Source organism: Myripristis murdjan, chromosome 6, assembly GCF_902150065.1.
Source record: "Myripristis murdjan chromosome 6, fMyrMur1.1, whole genome shotgun sequence".
NCBI classification, from domain to species: Eukaryota; Metazoa; Chordata; class Actinopteri; order Holocentriformes; family Holocentridae; genus Myripristis; species Myripristis murdjan.
Window position 1 is genome coordinate 3638979 of NC_043985.1, and position 23724 is coordinate 3662702.

General features: G+C 41.3%; 1 protein-coding gene across 4 annotated transcripts in view; it reads left to right on the plus strand.

The window, feature by feature from the left end:
* dgkzb (diacylglycerol kinase, zeta b) overlaps positions 1 to 23724 on the plus strand; it is a 48636-nt gene extending 24912 nt beyond the window's left edge. For 2 of the 4 annotated variants that reach the window (XM_030053437.1, XM_030053439.1), the window contains exons 12-33: positions 55 to 115; positions 517 to 630; positions 753 to 893; positions 2716 to 2794; positions 3912 to 3967; positions 4118 to 4180; positions 5845 to 5918; positions 6411 to 6522; positions 7388 to 7587; positions 8241 to 8341; positions 9289 to 9401; positions 9753 to 9822; positions 9900 to 9940; positions 11429 to 11628; positions 12213 to 12302; positions 13378 to 13446; positions 13633 to 13667; positions 14774 to 14817; positions 15245 to 15365; positions 17303 to 17339; positions 17534 to 17633; positions 21822 to 23724. In XM_030053437.1, the coding sequence (XP_029909297.1) occupies positions 55 to 115; positions 517 to 630; positions 753 to 893; positions 2716 to 2794; positions 3912 to 3967; positions 4118 to 4180; positions 5845 to 5918; positions 6411 to 6522; positions 7388 to 7587; positions 8241 to 8341; positions 9289 to 9401; positions 9753 to 9822; positions 9900 to 9940; positions 11429 to 11628; positions 12213 to 12302; positions 13378 to 13446; positions 13633 to 13667; positions 14774 to 14817; positions 15245 to 15365; positions 17303 to 17339; positions 17534 to 17633; positions 21822 to 21938 (2038 nt within the window). In that variant the 3' untranslated portion in view covers positions 21939 to 23724. The remainder of the gene's footprint in view (positions 1 to 54; positions 116 to 516; positions 631 to 752; positions 894 to 2715; positions 2795 to 3911; positions 3968 to 4117; positions 4181 to 5844; positions 5919 to 6410; positions 6523 to 7387; positions 7588 to 8240; positions 8342 to 9288; positions 9402 to 9752; positions 9823 to 9899; positions 9941 to 11428; positions 11629 to 12212; positions 12303 to 13377; positions 13447 to 13632; positions 13668 to 14773; positions 14818 to 15244; positions 15366 to 17302; positions 17340 to 17533; positions 17634 to 21821) is intronic. The other 2 variants (XM_030053438.1, XM_030053436.1) reach the window with 2 other exon arrangements.

Genomic DNA, 23724 nt, shown 5'->3' on the forward strand with positions numbered 1-23724 from the left:
GGCCTGTGTCTCAAAGGAACTGACTCTTCATGCTTTGCTTTGTGTTTCTGCCAGGTTGGAGCTGTATGCCAAAGTACCCAACCTCAGGATCCTGGCTTGTGGTGGAGATGGAACAGTGAGTCTGACATTGTTCACAACAATACAACCATTACTTTAATTAAAATGTTTATTACTTAACAATAGCTGTTGAATTGTGAAATATGAATCTATTGTTAAAACCCGGATTCCCTTACAGAGAGTAGTTGAGTCCTCACAGTTCACGTGGGGAAACGTAGTTCAGTGGGGTGTTGCACAAATTGCAGATTGGGGCTTTCAGATTGGTTATAAAAGTACCTGTACAGTATGCATTGAGACAAGTGTCATAACCGAGTCAGTGACATCACTGAAGTGACAAAGGGCTCAACAAATTCCCACCACAGTGTTTAAGACATGACTTGTAGCTAAAATAGCTCCACCAGTAAGCAGACGAATAGTTGTAGATAAAATGGTTTGCAAAATCGTTTGACTTGACTGTAGGTAGGTTGGGTGTTATCGGTGTTGGACCAGCTGAAGCTCCGCCCCCAGCCTCCTGTGGCCATCCTTCCTCTGGGCACCGGCAACGATCTGGCAAGGACTCTCAACTGGGGAGGGGTGAGTTATGCTGGAGATCCTGTTCTGTTGATGTCTAGAGTGAAACTAAAATGTCTCCCCCTGACAGACTGGTGTTAGATGATCAGAAATATGTTAATGCCGTGCCCCCCTCCCTCCTCTAGGGTTACACCGATGAGCCGGTGACAAAGATCTTGTCACACGTGGAGGACGGGAACATTGTCCAGCTGGACCGCTGGAACCTGCAGGTGGAACCAAACCCCGAGGCCCGGCCAGAGGAGAGGGATGAGCATCAGACCGATAAGGTCAGTCCACCAATCACAGGCCTACTGTTATATACATACAGTACAGGCCAAAAGTTTGGACACACCTTCTTATTCAATGCGTTTTCTTTATTTTCATGACTATTTACATTGTAGATTCTCACTGAAGGAATCAAAACTATGAATGAACACATGTGGAGTTATGTACTTAACAGAAAAAGGTGAAATAACTGAAAACTTGTTTTATACTCAAGATTCTTCAAAATAGCCACCCTTTGCTCTGATTACTGCTTTGCACACTCTTGGCATTCTCTCGATGAGCTTCAAGAGGTAGTCATCTGAAATGGTTTTCCAACAGTCTTGAAGGAGTTCCCAGAGGTGTTTTGAGGCACTTGTTGTCCCCTTTGCCTTCACTCTGCGGTCCAGCTCACCCCAAACCATCTCGATTGGGTTCAGGTCCGGTGACTGTGGAGGTTAGGTCATCTGCCGCAGCACTCCATCACTCTCCTTCTTGGTCAAATAGCCCTTACACAGCCTGGAGGTGTGTTTGGGGTCATTGTCCTGTTGAAAAATAAATAATGGTCCAACTAAACACAAACCGGATGGGATGGCATGTCGCTGCAGGATGCTGTGGTAGCCATGCTGGTTCAGTGTGCCTTCAATTTTGAATAAATCCCCAACAGTGTCACCAGCAAAACACCCCCACACCATCACACCTCCTCCTCCATGCTTCACAGTGGGAACCAGGCATGTGGAATCCATCCGTTCACCTTTTCTGCGTCTCACAAAGACACGGCGGTTGGAACCAAAGATCTCAAATTTGGACTCATCAGACCAAAGCACAGATTTCCACTGGTCTAATGTCCATTCCTTGTGTTTCTTGGCCCAAACAAATGTCTTCTGCTTGTTGCCTCTCCTTAGCAGTGGTTTCCTAGCAGCTATTTGACCATGAAGGCCTGATTGGCACAGTCTCCTCTTAACAGTTGTTCTAGAGATGGGTCTGCTGCTAGAACTCTGTGTGGCATTTATCTGGTCTCTGATCTGAGCTGTTATTAACTTGCGATTTCTGAGGCTGGTGACTCGGATGAACTTGTCCTCAGAAGCAGAGGTGACTCTTGGTCTTCCTTTCCTGGGTCGGTCCTCATGTGTGCCAGTTTCGTTGTAGCGCTTGATGGTTTTTGCGACTCCACTTGGGGACACATTTAAAGTTTTTGCAATTTTCCGGACTGACTGACCTTCATTTCTTAAAGTAATGATGGCCACTCATTTTTCTTTAGTTAGCTGATTGGTTCTTGCCATAATATGAATTTTAACAGTTGTCCAATAGGGCTGTCGGCTGTGTAGTAACCTGACTTCTGCACAACACAGCTGATGGTCCCAACCCCATTGATAAAGCAAGAAATTCCACTAATTAACCCTGATAAGGCACACCTGTGAAGTGAAAACCATTTCAGGTGACTACCTCTTGAAGCTCATCGAGAGAATGCCAAGAGTGTGCAAAGCAGTAATCAGAGCAAAGGGTGGCTATTTTGAAGAAACTAGAATATAAAACATGTTTTCAGTTATTTCACCTTTTTTTGTTAAGTACATAACTCCACATGTGTTCATTCATAGTTTTGATTCCTTCAGTTAGAATCTACAATGTAAATAGTCATGAAAATAAAGAAAACGCATTGAATGAGAAGGTGTGTCCAAACTTTTGGCCTGTACTGTACATATAAGGTCAGCAAATAGATTAAGTATACAGTGCTCTGTATGATGACCCTGTATTGCTTTAAAGCAGCTTTTGAAAAACACTTGTTGAATAATCAAACATATGTGTAGGACTGTGCTCTGTTACAAGTTCATTACTGTGATTTCCCAGCTTCCTATTGATGTCTTCAACAACTACTTCAGCCTGGGCTTCGATGCACATGTTACACTAGGCTTCCATGAATCTAGAGGTTAGTCCATTAACATGATACCACACATTAAACTTGATCTAAAAGTATTCGTTCTTGAATTAAAATTGTTGCTACTACATGCTAACCATAGCTTAGTTGGTCCTTAATCAACTATGGCATCTTTCTGTCTTTATGAGGTATGTTTGTCCCCATTATATCTGTTTGCCTGTTAGCAGGATATCTAAAAATGTTATGAATAGATTTGCATGAAACTTGCACTTTGGTCATGGCAAAGGAAGAGCTTGAAGAACATGAATCAGCTGATCAGCAAAAGCTCATTTCTTGTTTAGACATAACAACCTTGCCAAGTTTTCCAAAACTTGGTACAGTTTTAGAAGGGAACCTTGGGTGCCCCGGTGGCTCACCAGTTAAGAGTGCGCACCATGTACCAGGGATTAGTCCTGATCGCAGCGACCAGGGTTCGAATCTGACCTCTGGTCCCTTGCTGCATGTCATTCCCTCTCTGTCCTGTGCCTTTCCTGTCTATCTCCACTGTGACTGTCAAATAAAGCAGAAATGTCATAAAAATAATATTTACAAAAAAAAAAAAAAGAAAAAAAAAGAAGGGAACCTTGAATGGCCACTGAACAGATGTAATGCAGATTGGCCTCGTGAGTTGTAATAATCAGCTAAAATACTTGACAGTGCTTGGAAACTGAAACAAACATATCTCGTGTCCCAGTCACAGTACATTCATGAAGATGTCTTCATCTCCTGATGTCAAAGATGTTGGTAATGGGGCATATAGGAAACTTCTAACTTTTGTTAAAAATCCAACATGTAACTATCATTTTTTTTGACAATTTCATAGCACAATGTATGCACACTATTGAGCATCATCTAGTTCAAGATGAAAAGTACAAACAATCTAATATTTTGAAGTTAAAAAAGTTGCGTATTTTGCATTGTTGCAGGTGTGTGCACTTCAGCCCTTGATTTGATAGACTAAATGCAAGAAAGCAGGCTATTTTTCCATTATACACAGTTTAGACCTAATAGTCCGAAGTTGGCAGTGGTAATGTTAATGTCAATGGCGCAAGTCCTAAAATAGCTGGATGTGCCCAGTGCAGCTCTCTCACTGCTCAGTTCTCTATTTTTCTATTTATTTATTTTTTAGAGGCCAATCCAGAGAAGTTTAACAGCCGCTTTCGGAATAAGATGTTCTATGCAGGGGTAAGTGTCTTCACATAGGTAGAGATAAAGAAATAGATAAAGATAAAGCTAGATGCATACATACATACCTATCAATACATAACTGTTTGTGTGTATATATAGAATGTGAATTTGTGTGTGTGTGTGTGTGTGTGTGTGTGTGTGTTTCAGACAGCCTTCTCTGACTTCCTCAGTGGGAGTTCTAAAGACCTCGCCAAGCACATTAAAGTTGTGGTGAGTAGTGCAGTAGACACATCACAAGTAGTAATGACACTGGCTACGTTTCTATGCACAGAAAATGCTGTCCTGAAATATTAATTGGGTTAGTCACGGAGGCCGGTTTCAGGTTGACACACGTAAACATCATTACTGAGTTAGAGCAACCTAGAGAATCATCTGATCATGAGAAACCTGGTTCAATGCCTGGATTACATCTGTATTAAGCAGAATACAGAAGGAATGGCAACATATTTCAGTTTAGGTTTGAACCTCCTTTTAAAACTCATATTTGCACATTATGGGTCTAAGTTAATATCCACAATAATGGTTGTGAACAGTACCTACTGCTACCATTATTCAGTCAAAGAGGCAAAGAATATGCTTTTAACTGGATTATTCATGGCAACAGAGACTCAGCTACAGGGTTCATAAAGTTTCATGAAGACAGCTTCATTTAGAGAGAAAAAAAAATCTTAGTTGGAGTTTGATCTGTAGCTGGGTTCAAGGTTCAGTTTATTTCATCCATAAAAACATGAGTCTTAGAAAGATCCCACACACTGCTCATGCTCAGCATCACAATGTATTGATCAGTGATCATGTTTCGGTCCCCGTAGGCCCTCGTCAAGAGTATTTTTAGCAACTCTCACAGCAACTATTTTAAATATACAAAGCCCCACCCATTCTGTTTGCTTAGGTGTGGATGATTCTCCTGTGGGAGTTCCTCTCAATAACTGACACTGCCATGTGTGCAATCTGTCACATTCTGAGCCACACATAATTTTTTTTTAAAAGAAAGGGGAAAAAAAGGGGGGACTGCTAAAGTTACAGTGTCTGCTTTTTTGTTTGCGTTTTTTTCTCTTACACACACAGTTATTAAAAAAATGACGAGTTAAGATTAAAGTACTCTAACCAATGATAATGACTAATGACATCGTAACCTATGCCCAGGCCTCAGTATGCAACATGGAAATTACATATATAAGTTACATATATAAATGTATATGTGATATACCAGTGAAAAATGTGATTAGGAACAAAAGGGACTTACGAATACGTCCCCTAATGGATGTCCAAAAAGTGCCTGGTGTTCACTTTACCAGGCCCACAGAGGAGTTGACATTTGTACAGAAAGGCTACAAAAACGGCTCACCACATCAAATATATTTAGTTACAGAGTGAGACAACACAAGCACACAGCATGCGTGTTTGGATGAGTGCAGTGACAGTGTGCAGGGGTGCATGTGCACTGTTGTCTGCTCTCATCATCACAACCCATTTATAGTTGGAGGCGGCTTATGAACAGCAACATTTCTAGCCTTTAAACCACTTTGTTTCACCAGTGTGCAAGAGAAACAGATCTTAACCACTTAGTTAAGGGAACATCACCCTTTTAAAAAAAAATTTTACTCTTAAGGTAACAGGTAAAACAGAGTCGACACTGCCAGCTCATGCCTTAATATCTGACAGTTTGAATCACAACCACTAGGTGGTGTCATTAGAGGATAACGCTATACCCTTTGGCCTGGGAGAGAAAATAGAGTATAGAATTGTTTTTTTGTTCATGTTGGAGATTCAACACACTACTGCAGTGAAGAGTGGCTCCACTGGCCACCACTGAACACGTAGTCATTGTAGTCATTAAATGACCTGAGCCTGTTGGTTTTCCCCTCCTTTCTCAGTGTGATGGGACAGACCTGACGGCCAAAGTCCAGGAAATGAAGTTACAGTGTTTGCTTTTCCTCAACATCCCCAGGTAATCCCTAAAACTTTGTACATCAAACTCTGATGTAAAGGCATATTAAAGATAATGATTTCAGGGACCTAGAATCAAGATAACATTTTTGAAAATATTTGTGATAATATAGTGAAAAAATATAGTGATAGCAATAGTGGTAGAGTTACCAATGCAATCATAAAAAAGTAAATGTGTTTATCTAATTACTGTATGTTTATCGTTGTATTTATGTTTAGTTTTATTTTATGTGGCACAAAAGGCACATTAAAGATTTACTGTACTATTATAGAAATAGGATAATAGGGTTACCATCACGAATATAGCAATATAACAATGATACAGTTATCATTGTTAGTACAGAAATATAATGATCGTCACCACTACATGTAACGAAAGATAATGGCGGTATTATCCATTCTAGTATAGAGATAGAATGGCAGTGTTGACACCTCTAGCATAGAAACACAACAGAAGAGTTACTAATGCAGCTGTTGTGCTGCGGGGCTGCAGGTACTGTGCTGGCACCATGCCATGGGGTCACCCCAGTGAGCATCACGACTTTGAACCACAGCGCCACGATGACGGCTGCATCGAAGTCATCGGCTTCACCATGACCTCTCTGGTGAGCGTACAGCTGGACTGCACCTTGTCTTACCATCCAGAACACCATACAACACATCACACATGCAGCCTGGTCTCACAAAGTGCTGTAAATAAGCATGTTGTCTTAAAATGCAAATAAAGGTCTATGTACACGAAAACTGAGAGAAATGTGTTTCCTCAAGTGGAAAAAGGAAGTAGTTTAGCATTGAAACTGTGCAGTGAAAGTAAGGGTGTGCTAGCTGGGGTGGGGGGCAGACAGGCAGAGACGTTAACTTTCAATACCACTTTACCACCAGTTTCTAACTCACAACAAGAAGTTTCCTTCTGGGAGTGACTTAGTATCGTAATTTTCAGTTTAAGTTTTTCTTTTTTTTTAACAAAGACCAAAACTTCACCTTTATCTTACAGAGAAACTAAACCCCAGTCCCAAATCTGTGTGGATTTGAGCTTTAGTTACTCTTCAAAGATGTGAAACTGAGAAGTGCAATTCCTGTTATCATCACACAGTGCCTTCACATTGGAGGAACATAATCTAGACATAATTTGTGTCCACAACGTGCTTATTTCACAAAATTTGGTGGGACATGTTTTTATACCATATATCATATGCACTGCACTATAGCATTAAGTATTATACCATACAGGTGCTACCATACAATACTATACTTTACCACATCATGATGCACAATGTCATATTTTGTACTTTTCTGCAATGCAATGCACCATACTGTACAATATAACTAATCATGCTACAGTCATGCAGTACAAATCAGAACCACACATTTTACTACTTTCTACCATATGAACATGAAACATTACCACAAATGCCATACTGTACGCCACAATCCGACTAAAGGATGAACAGAGTTGTTGTGTGTCTCCAGGCTACACTGCAGGTTGGCGGCCATGGTGAGCGACTCCACCAGTGTAAAGAAGTGACCCTGACCACCTACAAGTCCATTCCCATGCAGGTGGATGGTGAACCCTGCAAGCTGGCACCATCGATCATCCACATCAGCCTGAGGAACCAGGCCAACATGGTACAGAAGGCAAAGAGAAGGATCTCCATGCCCCATCTTAACGAGTAAGACTCTGAGGGACAGATGGATGACTCAGCGACTGAATTGGTGCACACGTTGCCAGGGCTTCATAACCTCAGTTTGACATGTTTGGATAAGAGTGGTTGCACAGATTCATGTCCAAATAAACAAATACTTGAAGTAGTGCAGCAGTACTACATAGACACATAGGGAGGAGTCACTTAAAAGTGTTGAACTGATTAGAAGATTGGCAGTCTTTACTTGCCTCTGCACTGCATTTTATATTGTGTGCCACAGTACCGTAAAGTACCATACCAATATCTTTAAAGTGGCATTTCTTTATGACGAAACAGGAATTGTATTTATTTAAAATAACAGTGAAAAATAGTGGAACTGGAACCCAGCTCCTTTATTTGCTTGACCAGTCAAGTGCGATTAGTGATGTACTTACTCATCATAATCGTACCACACTTACATAACTGGTGTATACTTACATCCTCCTTGAATTTTGAATACATCCTGGGATATTTTTAAAAACTGGCCACAAGCCACCACCCAAACGCTCTACATGAACAAGCCCAACCATTATACGTTACGTAAAGCGGTTTTGTGTATGTATTTGTCTTTAGAAAGTAGGCCTCTATTTACCTGTGTGTTTTGTCCACTCTGTAAAGTTGGTTTCTCTGTTTTGGTCCAGTCAGCAGCCAGTTCCTGAGAAGCTGCAGATCCGAGTGAACAGGATCAGCATGGCGGCATATGAGGCTCTGCATTATGACAAGGACCAGCTGAAGGAGGCCTGTGAGTGCCAGGCAGCAAAGGGTTAACTGTGCTTGGAGCAGTAACATCCTCAATGTGCATGATCAGTCAGTCAATCCTCAAGGGGAAATCAGACAACTAAATCAATCAATTCAGTTAAATTATCCATGATTGCCAAGACTCAGTTCACATTAGAAGACATCTCCAACCCCAGTTAATTAAAAAAGTGCACTGTATCATCTGCATACTGTTGGATTTCAGATTGTTTATTTATTTATTATTTGTTAGATTTATTACTATTTTTATTTGCTGTGGTAAATCTGTTGAAAATAAACAGTTAGGCAAGGATGAAGTATCATGCACTTGCCAGTATAACTGACATCTCAGAGGGGTTTGTGTGATCCAACAGAGAATATAGGTAAAGTTATTGCTAGTTAGAGCTGGTCAGCATCAGCTGAGAAAGACTTTCTTTACGAGAGAAAAAAGGTTTGCTAACCTGAGAAATTATGTTCATTCAAGGAAAAGGGTCCCCAAAGTCTTTCATTTCAAGGACAAGTAGATATGTATTATTATTGTTGTTGTTGTTGTTGTTGTTATTACTAGAAAATTTGGGTTGTGTTTGGTTTTTGGACCCTGCCAATTGCATACATAATTATAAGCATATTTAATATTACTGGAGTGCCTAAGATCAGTCTGAGAGTTGATTGGGGCGGTTAACATTTAACCTGTAAGCTGTTCAAATCACCATTTAATTTCTACTGACCATCTGTCCTGACCAAGCCTTAGATTGTGATTCCCTTCATTTTTGCTGGGACAGACCAATCAGCCCCATAGTTCTCTGTTCTGACCCCAGTGTAACGGCTGAGCTCTGGAAACACAGAGACACTGAAGAACAAGCTTGAAGTGATTAAGCTCCCAGTCAAATTAACAGAGAAGATTTAAACCCAACACCTTGACCTTGACCTTGACCTTGACATCTGTGTCCCCAGCAACACCCCTGGGAGTCATCATTGTCCCTGGCGACAGTGACCTGGAGACCTGTCGCTCACACATAGAGCGTCTTCAAGACAACCTGGACCAGGTAGACACAGCCACAGGCCAGGTAGAGGCAGCCACTGTGTCTGGTGTGTGTGTGTGTGTGTGTGTGTGTGTGTGCGCGCGCTAAAGGTTATCAGATGTTACGTTAGTGAGTGCGAAAGAGTAGCTAGTCAGCAGGATGAGTAGTTGATTGAGGGTGCAGTGACAACAGTTTTTTTGGTCTGAATCACAGAGGGAAAGATTGGCCGTATTCTACTTTATTAACCTGTGTATTAACTATGGAAAAGTATTGTAAGTAAGTATGCAATATTACTGAGTAGGTCCCTGTAAGTTATAGTGGGGTCAGTGCACTTGTATTTTCCTACATAGAGTCACCATAGTGATGTAAATTCTCATTGTTTTCTTGCTCTTTCAGGACCAAGATGCAATGAAAGCAGAGTGTCTGTCCTCACAAAAGCTTTCCCCGAAATGGTGTTTCCTTGACTGTAAGCGTAAATCCAATACACAAATTCTCCCTGTGGAGTCCAGCTCATAGAGTCAAGACACTTTCTTTGTTTTTCAGGCACAACTGCAGATCGCTTCTACAGGATAGACCGTGCCCAGGTAGGACCGCAACACAAGTGTGAAGTATGGAAGTTTTGGGGTAAAGTAGATAGTTCTTTTCCCATTGCACTTATACAGCAAGACACAAGGCACAAGCCTTTTAATGAAGAGGGCAAACCCCCATCAGTGCTGAACAGCTCTCCAACATGCAAAGCTGCAGTCTCCATAATGGCTTGTGTGGGTTCCCATGTCTTCTGGTCTTCATTTTCTGACAAAACAGCATGTGAATACAAATCTGTTTAGCAACTGACTTGAAGTCCAAAATGTTTCTATAAGCGCATGAACATGGTACAGTAATTAAATAGTAATTGTCTAATGAAATCGTAAATCCAGATCACCACCAAAAGGAAAGGATAAAACAATCCAGAACAATTAATATGTCATTAGAATATAAATAAAATAATTATGGAGATTCCAGTTTAAAAATGAGTTTTAAGATGGTAAAAGAGGATGATGAGGGGGGCTAGCCTCAGCTCCTCAGGTAGGCTGATCCAAAGCCTAGGAGCCCTAATGGCAAAGGCCCAATCCCCCTCAGTTTTTAGTCTGGACTTTTGAACCAAGTCACCAGGTTGTAAAATATCTTCTTTCCAAAGGACTGGAGAAAATAGAACCGCAGTAGTCAAGTCTGCTTGTGACAAGACATGCACAGGTTTGTCAGTGTATGGCAAGGCAAGAAATGGTCTAACATTTGCAACATTTCTCAACTGCCACAAGGCAGTCATGTTCATCATTAAGCATAAGACAACAAACTGCCAGACAGCCAGACCGAATTATGTTAACCAGTGGAAACTGATGGAGTGAAAAAAGAATGGGGGCCAAAACTGAGCCTTGTGGGACCCCACAAGACATGGGGCAGGACACTGAGTTTTCAATACAGATGAAAAAGTCTTTGTTAATATTTAAACCAAGTGAAACAGTCTCTGTTAATCCCAGTCAGAGCGACGTCTTCAAAAATAATATGATCCACTGCATTTAGGGCAGCAAAAAAGTCCAGTGGTAATAAAATAATGCAGCTGCTTTCATTTGAGTTCACACAAATGGCAGTGGAAACTTTTAACTAGGGCAGTTTCAGCGCTGCGATGAGCTGACTGAGATTTTGGGTGGTTGAGTGGTTATTTAAAACTGTCAGCTGAGACTTAATGACCTTCTCTAAAACTTTGGAAGGGAACAAGAGTTTTGAAATGTGGTCTGTAGCTGTTCATGACATCACTGTCCCCCTGACCAATGAGATCTTAAAAATGAGCTGTTATCCTTTACAAAGTCAAAATGAACTCTAAGTTTGGAGGATTTTCATCTGCACTCAGCTCGCCTACATTCCCTCATGGTGGCTTGAATATGATTATGAATCCATGGTGGAGGCTTGTTAGAGAGCTTAGTTTGTTGAAAAGGGTGCCATATTTCCAAGGGAGCAGGAACTAGATCCTCTGTAGGGTATTTTTTGATGCCTTTATGTATTTGCTCACATTTTGTGGCTGACCTTCCTTCCAGGAGCACCTGAACTATGTGACGGAGATATCCCAGGAGGAGCTGTACATCCTAGACCCAGAACTGGTGCTGAAGGAGACGGTGGGCACCTCCCCTGGGATGCCGGACCTGGTGGACTCCTATGGCGAGGAGTGCCAGGACCATCAGCGTCAGTTTGCTTTCCCCTGCTCTCCATCCTCCCCTTCGTCCTCAACCACGCCAAGGTAAGCAGCGGAATAGGAACAGGGATTGCAAGTCTAGACCTGTACTTATTCAAAGGGTTTTTCTAAAAAAAAAAGGGTGTTGGTAGCATTATTTGTGAGGAAATTAATAAGAAATACATCCAATTATGTAGGCAACATGCACTCAAATATCTGTTTCACTGTGACTCAAATAGGGTTTGTTGCCATTTTTCATGGCCAACTTGTTTCTGTAAGCTGCCTGCAAGTGCCTCCTAGTGGACAAGCAAGGTCCAGGCAGCAAACCTTCAGTTTTGGTGTGGAACAGATTACACCCTGTGTGAATCTAAATAAAGTTTTGAATGTAAAATTGCCAGTTGTTATCTAGAAATGTCTGATATAAAAGGAGCTCCTGTCTCTGTTTATATGGTGCTCCCAATATGAACCGTGTGTCCAGTGTGAATGTCATTTTCTGGGTCAACACAGTCGCCTGTTATTTTCTAAGGAAGGTTTGGGGTCAAACTGAGAAAGCAGCAAGTCAACAAATAAACAACTGAAAAACACTTTCTCTCCTCTTCATATTATATCATATTTTTGCCTGCCCATCTCAATCTCTTTCGCTTTCTCAGGGTGAGAGACTGCCAGAGGAAGAGGATTTCCAGTGACAGCTCAGTAGCTGAGGCTCTGGCCCAGAGTTCCTCTAAGACTACCCTCTGCAGGTAGGAATATACACAAACACAAAAACTTTTGTTGTTCTTATGACTGAGAAACATTCAGGACATAATTACAAAGCATGTGATCAGTTTGAGTTGCTGGTTGGTGCAGACTTCTAGACTAGAAACTAAAATGTCAAGCTGGGCCCTAAAACAGAACTTTTAGAAGTTCTTCCTCTGACTTTGGGGTTGATTGAGGTTGCTCTTGTGAAAACTAGACAATGCGAACTGTCGTTTTACGCACACACTGCTCCCAACATGTTTGTTGCTCTGTGAGTGCTGAACACTGTAATAGAAATCCCTGCTGATTTCGAGCCCTGTGTTCACGTGCTGTTAGATACATTGGAAAAATGAATTTCATGGGGTGAAGGTTCACCTGAAAGCCACTCAGAGCTGAATGATGAAGTCAAATAACCTAAGAAAGCCCCCTCTTGGACTGATTAGTCTAATTTTGAATATGAGAGTATAGTGGTTAGATGCAGTGAGACATCATTCCCTTAAATTTAGTGTAAAAATACAGTCAGTGGTGCTCCAAGATATTGTGTGACATAAAAACAATTCAGCAAGGACTGTAGTCCCCATCTTAGGCCAATAAAATCACACCAAAAAGAGCAGACCAGAGCAATGACACTCATCAATCCCCAAACATTTAGCAAATCTAGTTAGTGGTTTTCTGAGATATTGTGCATAACGGATGGATGAACGGACCAAGACAATCCATAGTCCCTCCCCTGATGTCATCGAGTGGAAAAATAGGAGCTAAATGGACTAATCTTCATGGTCATTATTTTCTTCCAGCTGCCTGAAGGTGTTTAGATGGCTGGTGCTTGTTAGTTTGTCTGCCTATAAATAGTCAGCCCTTGCTGAAACATTTTGCACTGCATGAACCAACTAATCAACAGCCACATTTTTGAAGCTCCACCCTGGTTGTCTGGTTGTCTCATGGTACCACATGCTCTGTTGGCTGGCTCCTTCACACTAATGACTCATGTGCTGGAGCTGCTAAACTATTCTGTTGTTCTGTTGTCCTGTTATACCAGTAAGTTGCTCATCTTGTCCACATCTTGTGTCTGATCCAAAGGAGAGGGGCAAAGATTCTCAATGTCCATCGCTCCAACACAACGCTTGCTGATTTCAGACCCATGCTTAGGTAGGACACCAGTTTGTGTGTCAGCTGCTCCATCTATTGCTGTTTGTTGTAGTCATTGTTTACTTTTTGTTTTCTGTGGTGGTTTGATGGTATCAAGGTGTTGATCTGCCCTCCAGTGTCCTTTACAGTCATTATTAACTTTTTTTTTTTTTGCTTTCATCTGTATCTCTAAACTGTTGATTCCAGTTCCACCAGTGCTACCTCATCTGACACCGAAAAAGGTAAACAAGTGTTCCAGTTTTGCCACATTTGGAAACAAAACACCAGAAAGACCCTTGAATAGAGCTGCTTCTAAAGCTTATTCTCATTACTTATTAATCTGTCGATTAATCGATGAGTTGTTTGGTTCATTCTAGTGCAGTTTAAGGCTTGAAAATCAAACAGACTTGAAAATCAAACTGACAACTAAGCCCATCATCAAAAACTTAGGGAATGTATTTTAGGCTTAACTTCTCATGCTTCAAAATAAATTATGGATGCAGAGATGGAGTAGGATTCTCATAAAAAAGAGTCAGATCTAGTTGGATCAGATCTGAATTCATTTTTTAAAGCAACTTTTCAACTAAAGCATGGCTCAAAATGAAGCTCAGGGATTCTTCACTCGACTAAAAGCTTAGTAAAACTCAATATAAACAAGAATCAAACTGGATTTGACCTTTCTTGGCTTGTAGTTTACATTTGGCTCAAACACTTGCTTCTAAATCACACCACACTTCCTTGCTATTTGTCTGCCCTCACACACACACACACACACACACACACACACACACACACACACACACACACCCTCTCGGAATTTATCACCCTCTGCTGTGCAATAAAGGAGCAGTCTGCTGTTTTTTTTTTTTTTTTTTGGCTGGGTTACTACACCATAAAATGTTAGAAAATGACAAGTGAAAAATGTTGATCACAATTTCCCATAGCCAAAGGTAATGACCTCAAATGTCTTGTTTTGTCCCCAACCAAACCCAAAGATATTTAGATTACTGTCATAGAGGACTAAAGAAACCAGAAAATATTCACATTTGAGGAGCTGAAATCAGAGAAATTGAACACCAAAGAGACTCACAGACTCAGTTCTTCTTCTTCTTAATGTTAACTTTCATGTCATACAGTTTTGCAAACAAAAAATGCAAACATTTAACAGTAGAATATTAAGCAAAAGTCACAGAAGAGTAGAAATACTGCATTTACGGCATTGGGCTCAAGATCTTTCTAGTGTTACGTTTACAAAAGTTTTCTATCTTTTAAAAGTTTGGTTTGCTTAATTGATTGATTGATTAATAACTTGTAACCAGTCAGAAATGGATGTGTTTCTCTTTTCCAGAGTTAGAGCTGATCAATTGCGTCAAGACCGAAGATCTGGACAGAGTGAGTCTCTCATCTTGACTGGCTCTCTATTTTTAAGATGAGGTGTTCATGGGCGTCACTCGATCTCTTCCTTTAAATCGGGATCTAAATAGCAAGGCATATATTATTTTTGTGCAAATCTGTATTTTTCTAGTTTAAATCTGATTTGGGATTATTTGTGGTTGTTGCTTCTTGAGCCCTCTTTTATTTAAAATTCTACTCTCTAGCCACTCTAGAACTGGGACTTTCTATGCACTATTACTTTTTCATACCTATCTGCCCAGGGGCGACAGATGGAAACTAGTTTTTTGCTGGCACAATGCATCATCATTCACTATTTTTAATGCTTATGTTATGCTGTGCATTGTCACTGTCTAAATATATTCATCAAATAAGTAGAAATGTACTGAGTAAAGTGATTAAACTGCTTTCCTGTGTTGATCTGCAGCTGATGGAGCTCCACCAGCAGGGGGCAGACATCCTGCTGCAGGACAGTCGAGGCTGCACACTGCTGCACCACGCTGTGGAGGCAGGCAGCAAGGACATTGTCAAGTACCTCATAGGCAATGGTGAGAGCCTCATAGAGTTACATGCTACATCCTCTTCTCAGAGTGTCTATATATAGTTTCAACAATATTTCCCAATATTTTTTTCTCTTGGTAGAAAATACAAAGCCACATGAAGAACCAGGGACATTCCACCCCGCAAAGGAAATCTTGTAAATTACTAGATTTCCACTTAAAACCATTGTTATTAAGTCAGAAAAATCACTGCTTGGAGATTATGACTGATAAAACTACACAGCCAAACCATAACCGACAGTGCAGTTGTGGCCCTGCTGTGCTCAGCTGCAAATTGTGCAGTCTTGCGTTGAGCACCTAAGCTTTCAGTTCCTCTTAAAGAGAGGATTTTGCAGCTTCCTGGCAGGGGAATTGCTCTGTTGGTGGGCTGCTGATGGATGGCCTGAAGGCAGGCAGCTGCTTGGTCTTCCTGCAGGTGATTCCTCAGCTCAGTCTTCCCCCTGCTATTCAATACATCATTGTTAGCAGCAGAACAAAACAAGAGGGAGCAGTTTGCAGTCACACACCATCAGCCACCAGATGGCAGCTAAAGATGGACTTTCTGCTGGGGAAGACAGTCTGTGTTACATTTGCTTAGGAATGTTGATATTATGACCATGATGGGGAAAGACACGGCCGGCTGCATGCCAGTGTTTTGCTTCACCACCGTTGTATTTCACCTTCTATTTACTTAAAGAAATGGCTCCCAGTAAAAATAAAATTAATGTGCTAAGAATTTTGGCATGGCTGGTCAACTTGAATACATAAAGGGAAAATACTGTATATGCCTGTTAGATATTTACATTCTGCTTTAACCCTATAAAGCCTGAACTATGAAAGAATTGGCAGAAAATACCAATTTTTTGAAATTGAACCCTTTATTTAGTCCTATAACAAAATGTAAAAAAAAAAAAAAAAAAAAAAAAAAAGATTTTTCCAAAAAATATGTTATTACATACGATTTTTCTGTTGTATCATACATGACAGTACTTGAAGTGCCAATGGTCCAGGGTGAACAGGGGAAGTGTCCAAAGGTATACAACAGTATTTTGGTCAAGTATTGATTAAACTGAAAACGGAATGTGTTATTTCATAACGTGTATCATCTATGATACAAATGGCTTTATAGGGTTAACAAAACTGATGTGTGTTAATTTTAATTGGCGGCTTTCCTTCTTGCAAACATTATTATTTTCAGCCTCCTCACATCTACCGCTGAAATCTGAACATGCAATGTGGTGGCCACATGTGTCCAAACTGCACCAAGGACTCTCTGCCCATTGAGATGCACAAGGAATCAAACCCCTAACCCTGACCCTGATAATCACTGACCCCCTGCTTACTCAGACACCAGCTCATAACTTTGAAAATCTATCTATCTATCTATCTACCTATCTATCTATCTATCTGATATAGATAGATAGATATAGATATTTTTTTTCTGCAAATCTCTTCGTTACACTAATATGGGACTGGTGGGGCTGGTGCTAATGATATGGACAGCACCGCCCCAGCTGACAGGATTGGCTGTCGGATTTGTAATTTTCATAGTGCGTCTCTGTCTCACTTGTCTGCCTGCCCTCTTTCAAACACTTTACAAGAAATGTTGCAAATCTGGCTGGCACAGAAACCTCCACCTTCAGCAGAGGATTGTGAAAACACCTCTCTAGGGACAACCTTTCCCCAGATACACGTCGGTATAGTCGAGGTATTTGACACAATGTAAGATAAAACACATTTTTGAGTGGAGGGGGTCTTCAAGATATTCAGTCCTGGCACAAAATATCAGTAAATCTCAGATGTTGTATCCTCCACTCTCCACTTTTGACAAAGTCAGTTAACAGCCTGACAGGCGATGTTGAAATCCCGTTGGTCAGCGTGATAATGACTGATTAGTTACCAACTGTATTTCTAACTATAATTTGTTTCTGTCCCTCCATATTTAGTGCCCACATCTCACCTGGATATAACGGAAAAAGAGACGTAAGTGAAGCTTCTGTTCCTCTGTGTTGCATTTCCTTCTGTTGCAGAGCAAAAATGTCTCGATCTGGAGATGGTAGACTTTTTAAGGACAGTGCTGATGGATTATTTCTCCATGTCTGTTTCACCCTAATGCTTTGCTCTACAGATACACGTATTTTTCTGTGGTTGACCATTCATTGTGTGTTTGTCCCCAGAGGTGAGACGGCGCTCCATAAAGCAGCCACCTCCTGCCAGAGGACTATCTGTCACATCCTGGTGGAGGCTGGAGCGTCGCTCATGAAGACAGACCTGCAGGTAAACTTTACTGCCAACACAAACACCGTAAACACTCAAAATTTTGTGCAGCCAGCCGTCATCAGATTCCCATGATTCCTTGTTTCTCCACTGAACAGACCTTTTTCACAACAGCCACCTCGACATAAAATTTAAAAAAATTGATAAAAAGACATAAAAAGAGAGAAATTGAACAGTGAAGCCCTGCTGGTTGTTGTTTGCTGTTGATTGCTGTTTTTACATTTGCATTTGGTACTAGTTACTCAGAGATTAACTAGTAGAGCCAAGGTGAATAGAGCAGACACTATGTGATGGAAATGCAGGCTTTATAATAGTGAGGAAGGGGGAAAGAGCTCGTCTGTCCAGCAGCTGCCTGAACTGTTTGATTTCTATCCAAATGAGGACATAAAAACCTGTGATAAAAGTGGTAACATCTCAAATGAGGCAAAAAAAAAACAAAAAAAAAAACAAGACCATGTTGGTGTGAGAGTGGTTGGGTTTTTGTTATTTTGTTGCATTATTGTTACGGAGCTCCAACAACTGCACTTTAGCTGTGCCCCGTATGTTTTCAACTTGCAGGTCCAAGTGCTCCTAAAAACAAAACAAAAGTAAGCGTAAAGCCTTTTTAAAGAGGACAACAATGGCAAAAAAAAGTCACACCACTCACTCAGAACACAGCATGTGTGGTGCCTGGTGTACTCAGGCTACTCTCGGTGTCTCTTCCACTTGTGCTGTGGAATGTGGATGACGTGATGTCACGTAATTTGGCCGCTGATCCATGGGAATAAGGGAATAAGGAAAATACACCGAGAAACGAAACGGCAGTCTCCAGCAGTGTTTTTTAAGTGTTAAACTTTTTTAGGGTGCGTTTTTTTTTTCTCTCTTAAACACCACCCGACACTAACCCTGTTAACACCCATGCTGTCAAATCTCCACATCCTGTCAACACTGGCTGGTTCCAGTCAGCCAGTTTGTGATGTAGTTCACAGGACTGTCTGAACCCACTGTGCCGCGCGCTCACGCTGACTGCCACCAGCCTGTATAGTCCTACCAGTATTTAAATGGATCTCCAGCAGTATTTGACCTAATTCTATAAAGTGATTAATGTTGTGTGTCATTGAGAAACGAAGCACCGCAGGATCCCCGGCCTCTCTCCGACAGACACAATGGCAGTAGTGCACCGTTGCCATGGTGAAGCCAGTGGCAACAGGAAGCAGCCCATAATCTGAGTTTTTTTTTCTCCTCCTAGCAAATGAAAAGAGTTCATGTGTCACTTAGTGTGGCCACTTTTGGTATGGAGCCTAGTTTCACTCCATGGTTAGGGAGGAGCTGAGGCTTTCTCTCTTTCCCTTTTATTATTCTCACTCCATTTCATTTCTGTCCCTTGTGCTTCTATCTATCTGTCTATATATCTATAGCTCGATCTATCCTGACATAAATCGCTTTTTGTTTATTTATCCAGATAGTTACATCAATATTAAAGATGAACATGAGTTTTTCATGTGAATTCTGATTTGTTTACATACATCATTTCACTCCTGGAGGATGCTGTTAGATGCAGGTGACTGAGTTGAGGTGTGTGGAGGTGTTAAAGGTAGGGCTGTACAGACTGTACAGAATGTAAAGAATGCACAAGGGATCAAATTTCGACTCCCTCCAGCTCTGAGTGACATGTTTTGCAACTTAACTATTTCCCTCAGGGTGATACATAGATTTTTCTGGGCCCCTGTTTATAGGAATTGCATGCATTTAATCCCCTTTTGGTGTCACAGCCATTCTTCATAACCTGCACAGGCATTTATCCATTCGGGTGCCACTCAGTAAGAGCAGGCGCTGACATGGTGCGCACACACACACACACACATCCTGGCTTTGAGACCTTTTCTCCAGATGTGCTCTGGGCAACTGTGATGAGCCTGTTTTGTCTGTTTTAGACTGTTCCCATCATCAACTTCCATTTTCACAAGCACTGAGTTTCTTCTAGCGTTCACAGCAAGACAGTTGGACAAAGAAATTCAGGCGTTACTGAAGTTGGAGTGAAGCAGGCACATTTTCACACCCAGCTGGTGCAACGAGGCCTGAGAAAGCTAACATCTAACTTAATTTAGCTTTTGAAATTCCTCAGAATTGAAAGTGGACTGAACACACTGAATGGATGGGGAGGTGGTGGTGATTGATGGCTGGAGACTTTAAAGTCTCCAGCCGTTAACGCCAAAGTACTGCAGCAGCACAGTATTCTGTCAACCTCTTCAACTTCACTACTTCCATGTGTGGGCTCGTCATTGCTGTGCGGCTGAGCTTTGTTCAAACTCACACAACTTTATTTTAAATTCTAGTGGAGATCCCAGTGTTTACAAAGATATTGAACATGCCCTGTTGAATTTCAGGGAAACGTGTATAAAATGATGGACAAGACATCCAGATATTTTGTATTCGATGTAATGTTGCAACCAGCAGATACACAATATGGATGTTGTACAATATTGACAAAAAAATCTTTACTAACTAGCTACTTAAGAGGAGATTTAAGGGAAAATTGGATTTAAAGGGGTTATGTCCTCTTTGCATGTAGCCAGTGCAGAAAAAAATCACCCAGCTACTTCCTTGCATGTGGATGTACACCAAAACACACCAACCTCCACCTGACTGAAGCTTGTTTCGCCTCATTACCTGTGTATGCCTTGATTCTGCAGCCTTAACAATTAGATTAGATTATTAATCCCCAAAGTGGGCAACTCATTTGCAACAAAACAATAGACGATGCATTCAAAGTACACAACAGAAATAATAGCAGATACTGTGGATCAAGACCACATCTAAAAATGTTCATGAAAAAAATCGTTCAGTAGAACTCTGAGGCAGCACTGATCGCTCACTGAAGCATTGTGCATTGTAAAAACACGACACATGAACAAACTAACTAATACAAAGAGGCCAAGTCTCATAGAGGTGCTCCTCCTGAGTGCCTAGTCATGGCCTGTGTAGTCAGACAGTGTGAAGAATGGCACGGCGGATACACTATTCAGTGTAACCGTGTAACTACTGATCGTATTTGTTTCTTTTAATTATTTGTGAATGAATTATGTTTCTAAAGATCAAACCAGCCCTGTTCTTTAAATTCATACACTACTCACAAAAAGTTAGGAATATTCGGCTTTCGGGTGAAATTTCAGGATGAACCTAAAATACATTATAACCTTTACAGGTGAACTTAATGTGACCTTCTGTAAACTTTTGAATGCACATGTCCAACTCTTCAATGTTTCAGTACGTTTTGCACAAGTTGCTGTTCTCTAACAAGGAGTTTAACGGCAAAATTCACATCAGGTGTTTGATGCTCCAGCTCATCGAGGTCGTATCATTAGGGAACGGCTGCTGGAGACTGGGGTACCTCAAATGGAGTGGCCTGCACTTTCTCAGACCTGAATCCCATAGAAAACCTATGGGATCAGCTGAGTCGCCGTGTAGAGGCTCGGAGCTCTGTACCCCAGAACCTCAATGTCCTGAGGGCCGCCCTTCAAGAAGAGTGGGATGCCATGCCTCAGCAGACAATAAGTCGACTTGTGAACAGCAGGAGACGTCGTTGTCAAGCTGTTATTGATGCTCAAGGGCACATGACAAGTTATTGACACTGACATTTTTTGTTGTGGTATATCCACCACTGTTGTTGGCTTTTGTTTCAAGAAATTGTTTGAGATGAGGAAATCACCAGTGTATGCTTCTACTTAAATGCCCTACTTTCATGATATAATATCACTGTAGCGTGAACTTTTTATATTTTCCATAAATTTCACCCAAAAGCCAAATATCCCTAACTTTTTGTGAGTAGTGTATATTGCCAGAATATGGTAAAAGTCTAAAATGTGCACATCTGCCATGGCTGGTGACTCTATATATTCAGTTGGCTTGTCAGCTCATACATTACACTATGAACCAGATTAATCAACCACAGATCCACTCAGATACAGAAAGATTTGCTAGTGCGACAAGGAAATAATCATTGGACATCATCAATGAACTGCACAGTGCAAGCAGCAGACCTCTTACATCATGCCATGCTATTTTGCCTCCAAATTTCAACACCTCAGCAAAGTGCTGTTGTTCTGTTGAGCATCAACATGCAGAAAGTCACAGATGTGAGGTTTAATGTTTGAGAGAAGAGTTTGTGAAGTTGGAGAATGTGCTAAAAAGTTTAACTTCCCCTGTCAGGGTGAGACGCCCAAACAGCGCGCCGAGAAGGCCGAGGACCAGGAGCTGGCTGAGTATCTGGAGAACCGCCAACATTACCAGATGATCCAGAGAGAAGACCAGGAGACGGCCGTGTGACCACGATCCTGTCCGTCTACATTTGTCTGTCTGTCTGTCTGTCTCTACATGGCTCTCTCGATTCATTTAACCCCCCTGCCCCCCCAACAAACAAACATCTGCCATGTGCTCTCCTACTAAGAGAAATAGCCAAGGTCCAAGAAGAAAAGTCCCTTTGTAATGTCCCAGAGCAAGCCGGTGCCGCCCGGTTCTGAAACTGTACAGCAACAAATTAGCTAGTGCTTGTAGCCGGGGGGGGAAACGGCAGGTAGACGAGACGTGATGGAAGTTGTTAGACAGCTAGAAAGACTCGAGGACGCTCTGCTTATTTCCCAGTGGAAGACAGACGAGGATTTGTAGAGACGACGAGAGTTTGTAGAGAGAAACAAAGGTTTGTGGAGGCAGTGTGGGGTTGTTGGTGCCTGAAAATGCCACTATCTTCTGGTTGGGTTCAAGCTATGGAAGCCACAGCGAGCCACTGGACACTAAAGTGAGTCAAACTACGTTTCTTGCAGGCCGTGAAGGATTCTCTGATCTTTGCTGACCGTGTTTTCAGTGTGGCTGTTGCTGACCGAGCGTTAGCGCTTTGAGCTCCATGTAAAATGACAAGCTTATCTGAACGGGACACGAACGCTGAACTGGACAACAGCTGCTTTGAGCACACAGTGGCTGCATTCATTTGTCTGCAGCTGAAGATGATGGAACTAGTTGCTTTGCCATATCAGATAGGACTGCTGCAAAATAAATAAATAAATAAATACAAATGTGTGTCCCTTTTCGATCTTAGTGACCTTTTGGATGTATTTGTTTACTCAAATAAAAGTGTGTTTGTTCAGACGTTGGATATTTAAACTTTCACTAATGAATTTAGCTAATTAAGATCTACTGTCTCTAGGATAAACACATTTGCCTATGATCAAATCCAGTGAAGCGAGCGCTCTGTTGTCCACTGCTTCTCTTCTCACCCTTGTTTTTGTGGATTTTTTTTTTTTTTTGTAACTTTGTGTTACGTTTATGTTAAGCGATGGCTCTCTGCAACAGGCTGGCATTGTAATGTGGATCTACAGTGAAAATAGCTGAAATATCCAGTAAACTCATCTGCATGTCATGATTTCACTGCACTCTACGTTACATTTTATGACATTGGAATACTTTTATGACATTGGTTAATTTATTGGGGTTGGGTTTGGGGTAATCATCCCTGGTTGGCTTGCAATATAGCAAGTCAACAATTTTCTGTCAAAAAATATTTGAAATTGTTAATGAGCAGAGACAATCCGGTTTTTCCTCTCAATGGGGAAGGAAAACCCGCCGTTGTTTTGCCGTTTTCACTTAAGAAGCTTCTGGATCCACTTTATTACTACTGTACAGTATGAAAACTAAGTATTGACTGATTCATAAAGAGATGAAAATGATCTTTAGGACAGTGAACCACTCACTGTGTTCACGCTGACCGTGCAAGTTCCTGCAGCAAACAGCTGAGGACTTCCTCAGAGCCTGGCTTACAGGGTGGATGCTTTTTAATTAGAACAGTCTCATTTTTAGTCACAGAAGGGCAGTGCATTTCTGTTTTTATCAGTGCTTTGTTTTGAGTTGCTGTGCAATTCAGCCTTTAGAGAGCAGTTAGTCAACTACACTGGCCAATATAGACCTCTTGTAATTAGATTCCAAGTCATGAGCTTTTGTACACATAAACAGTGACCAAAATAATAGAAGGACCTGTATGAAATGTTGCTTATTGTATATCTTGCTCTTCCAACTAATTTGTTACTGTCTGTCTGGAGCCTAATAAACTTTCAATCATGCA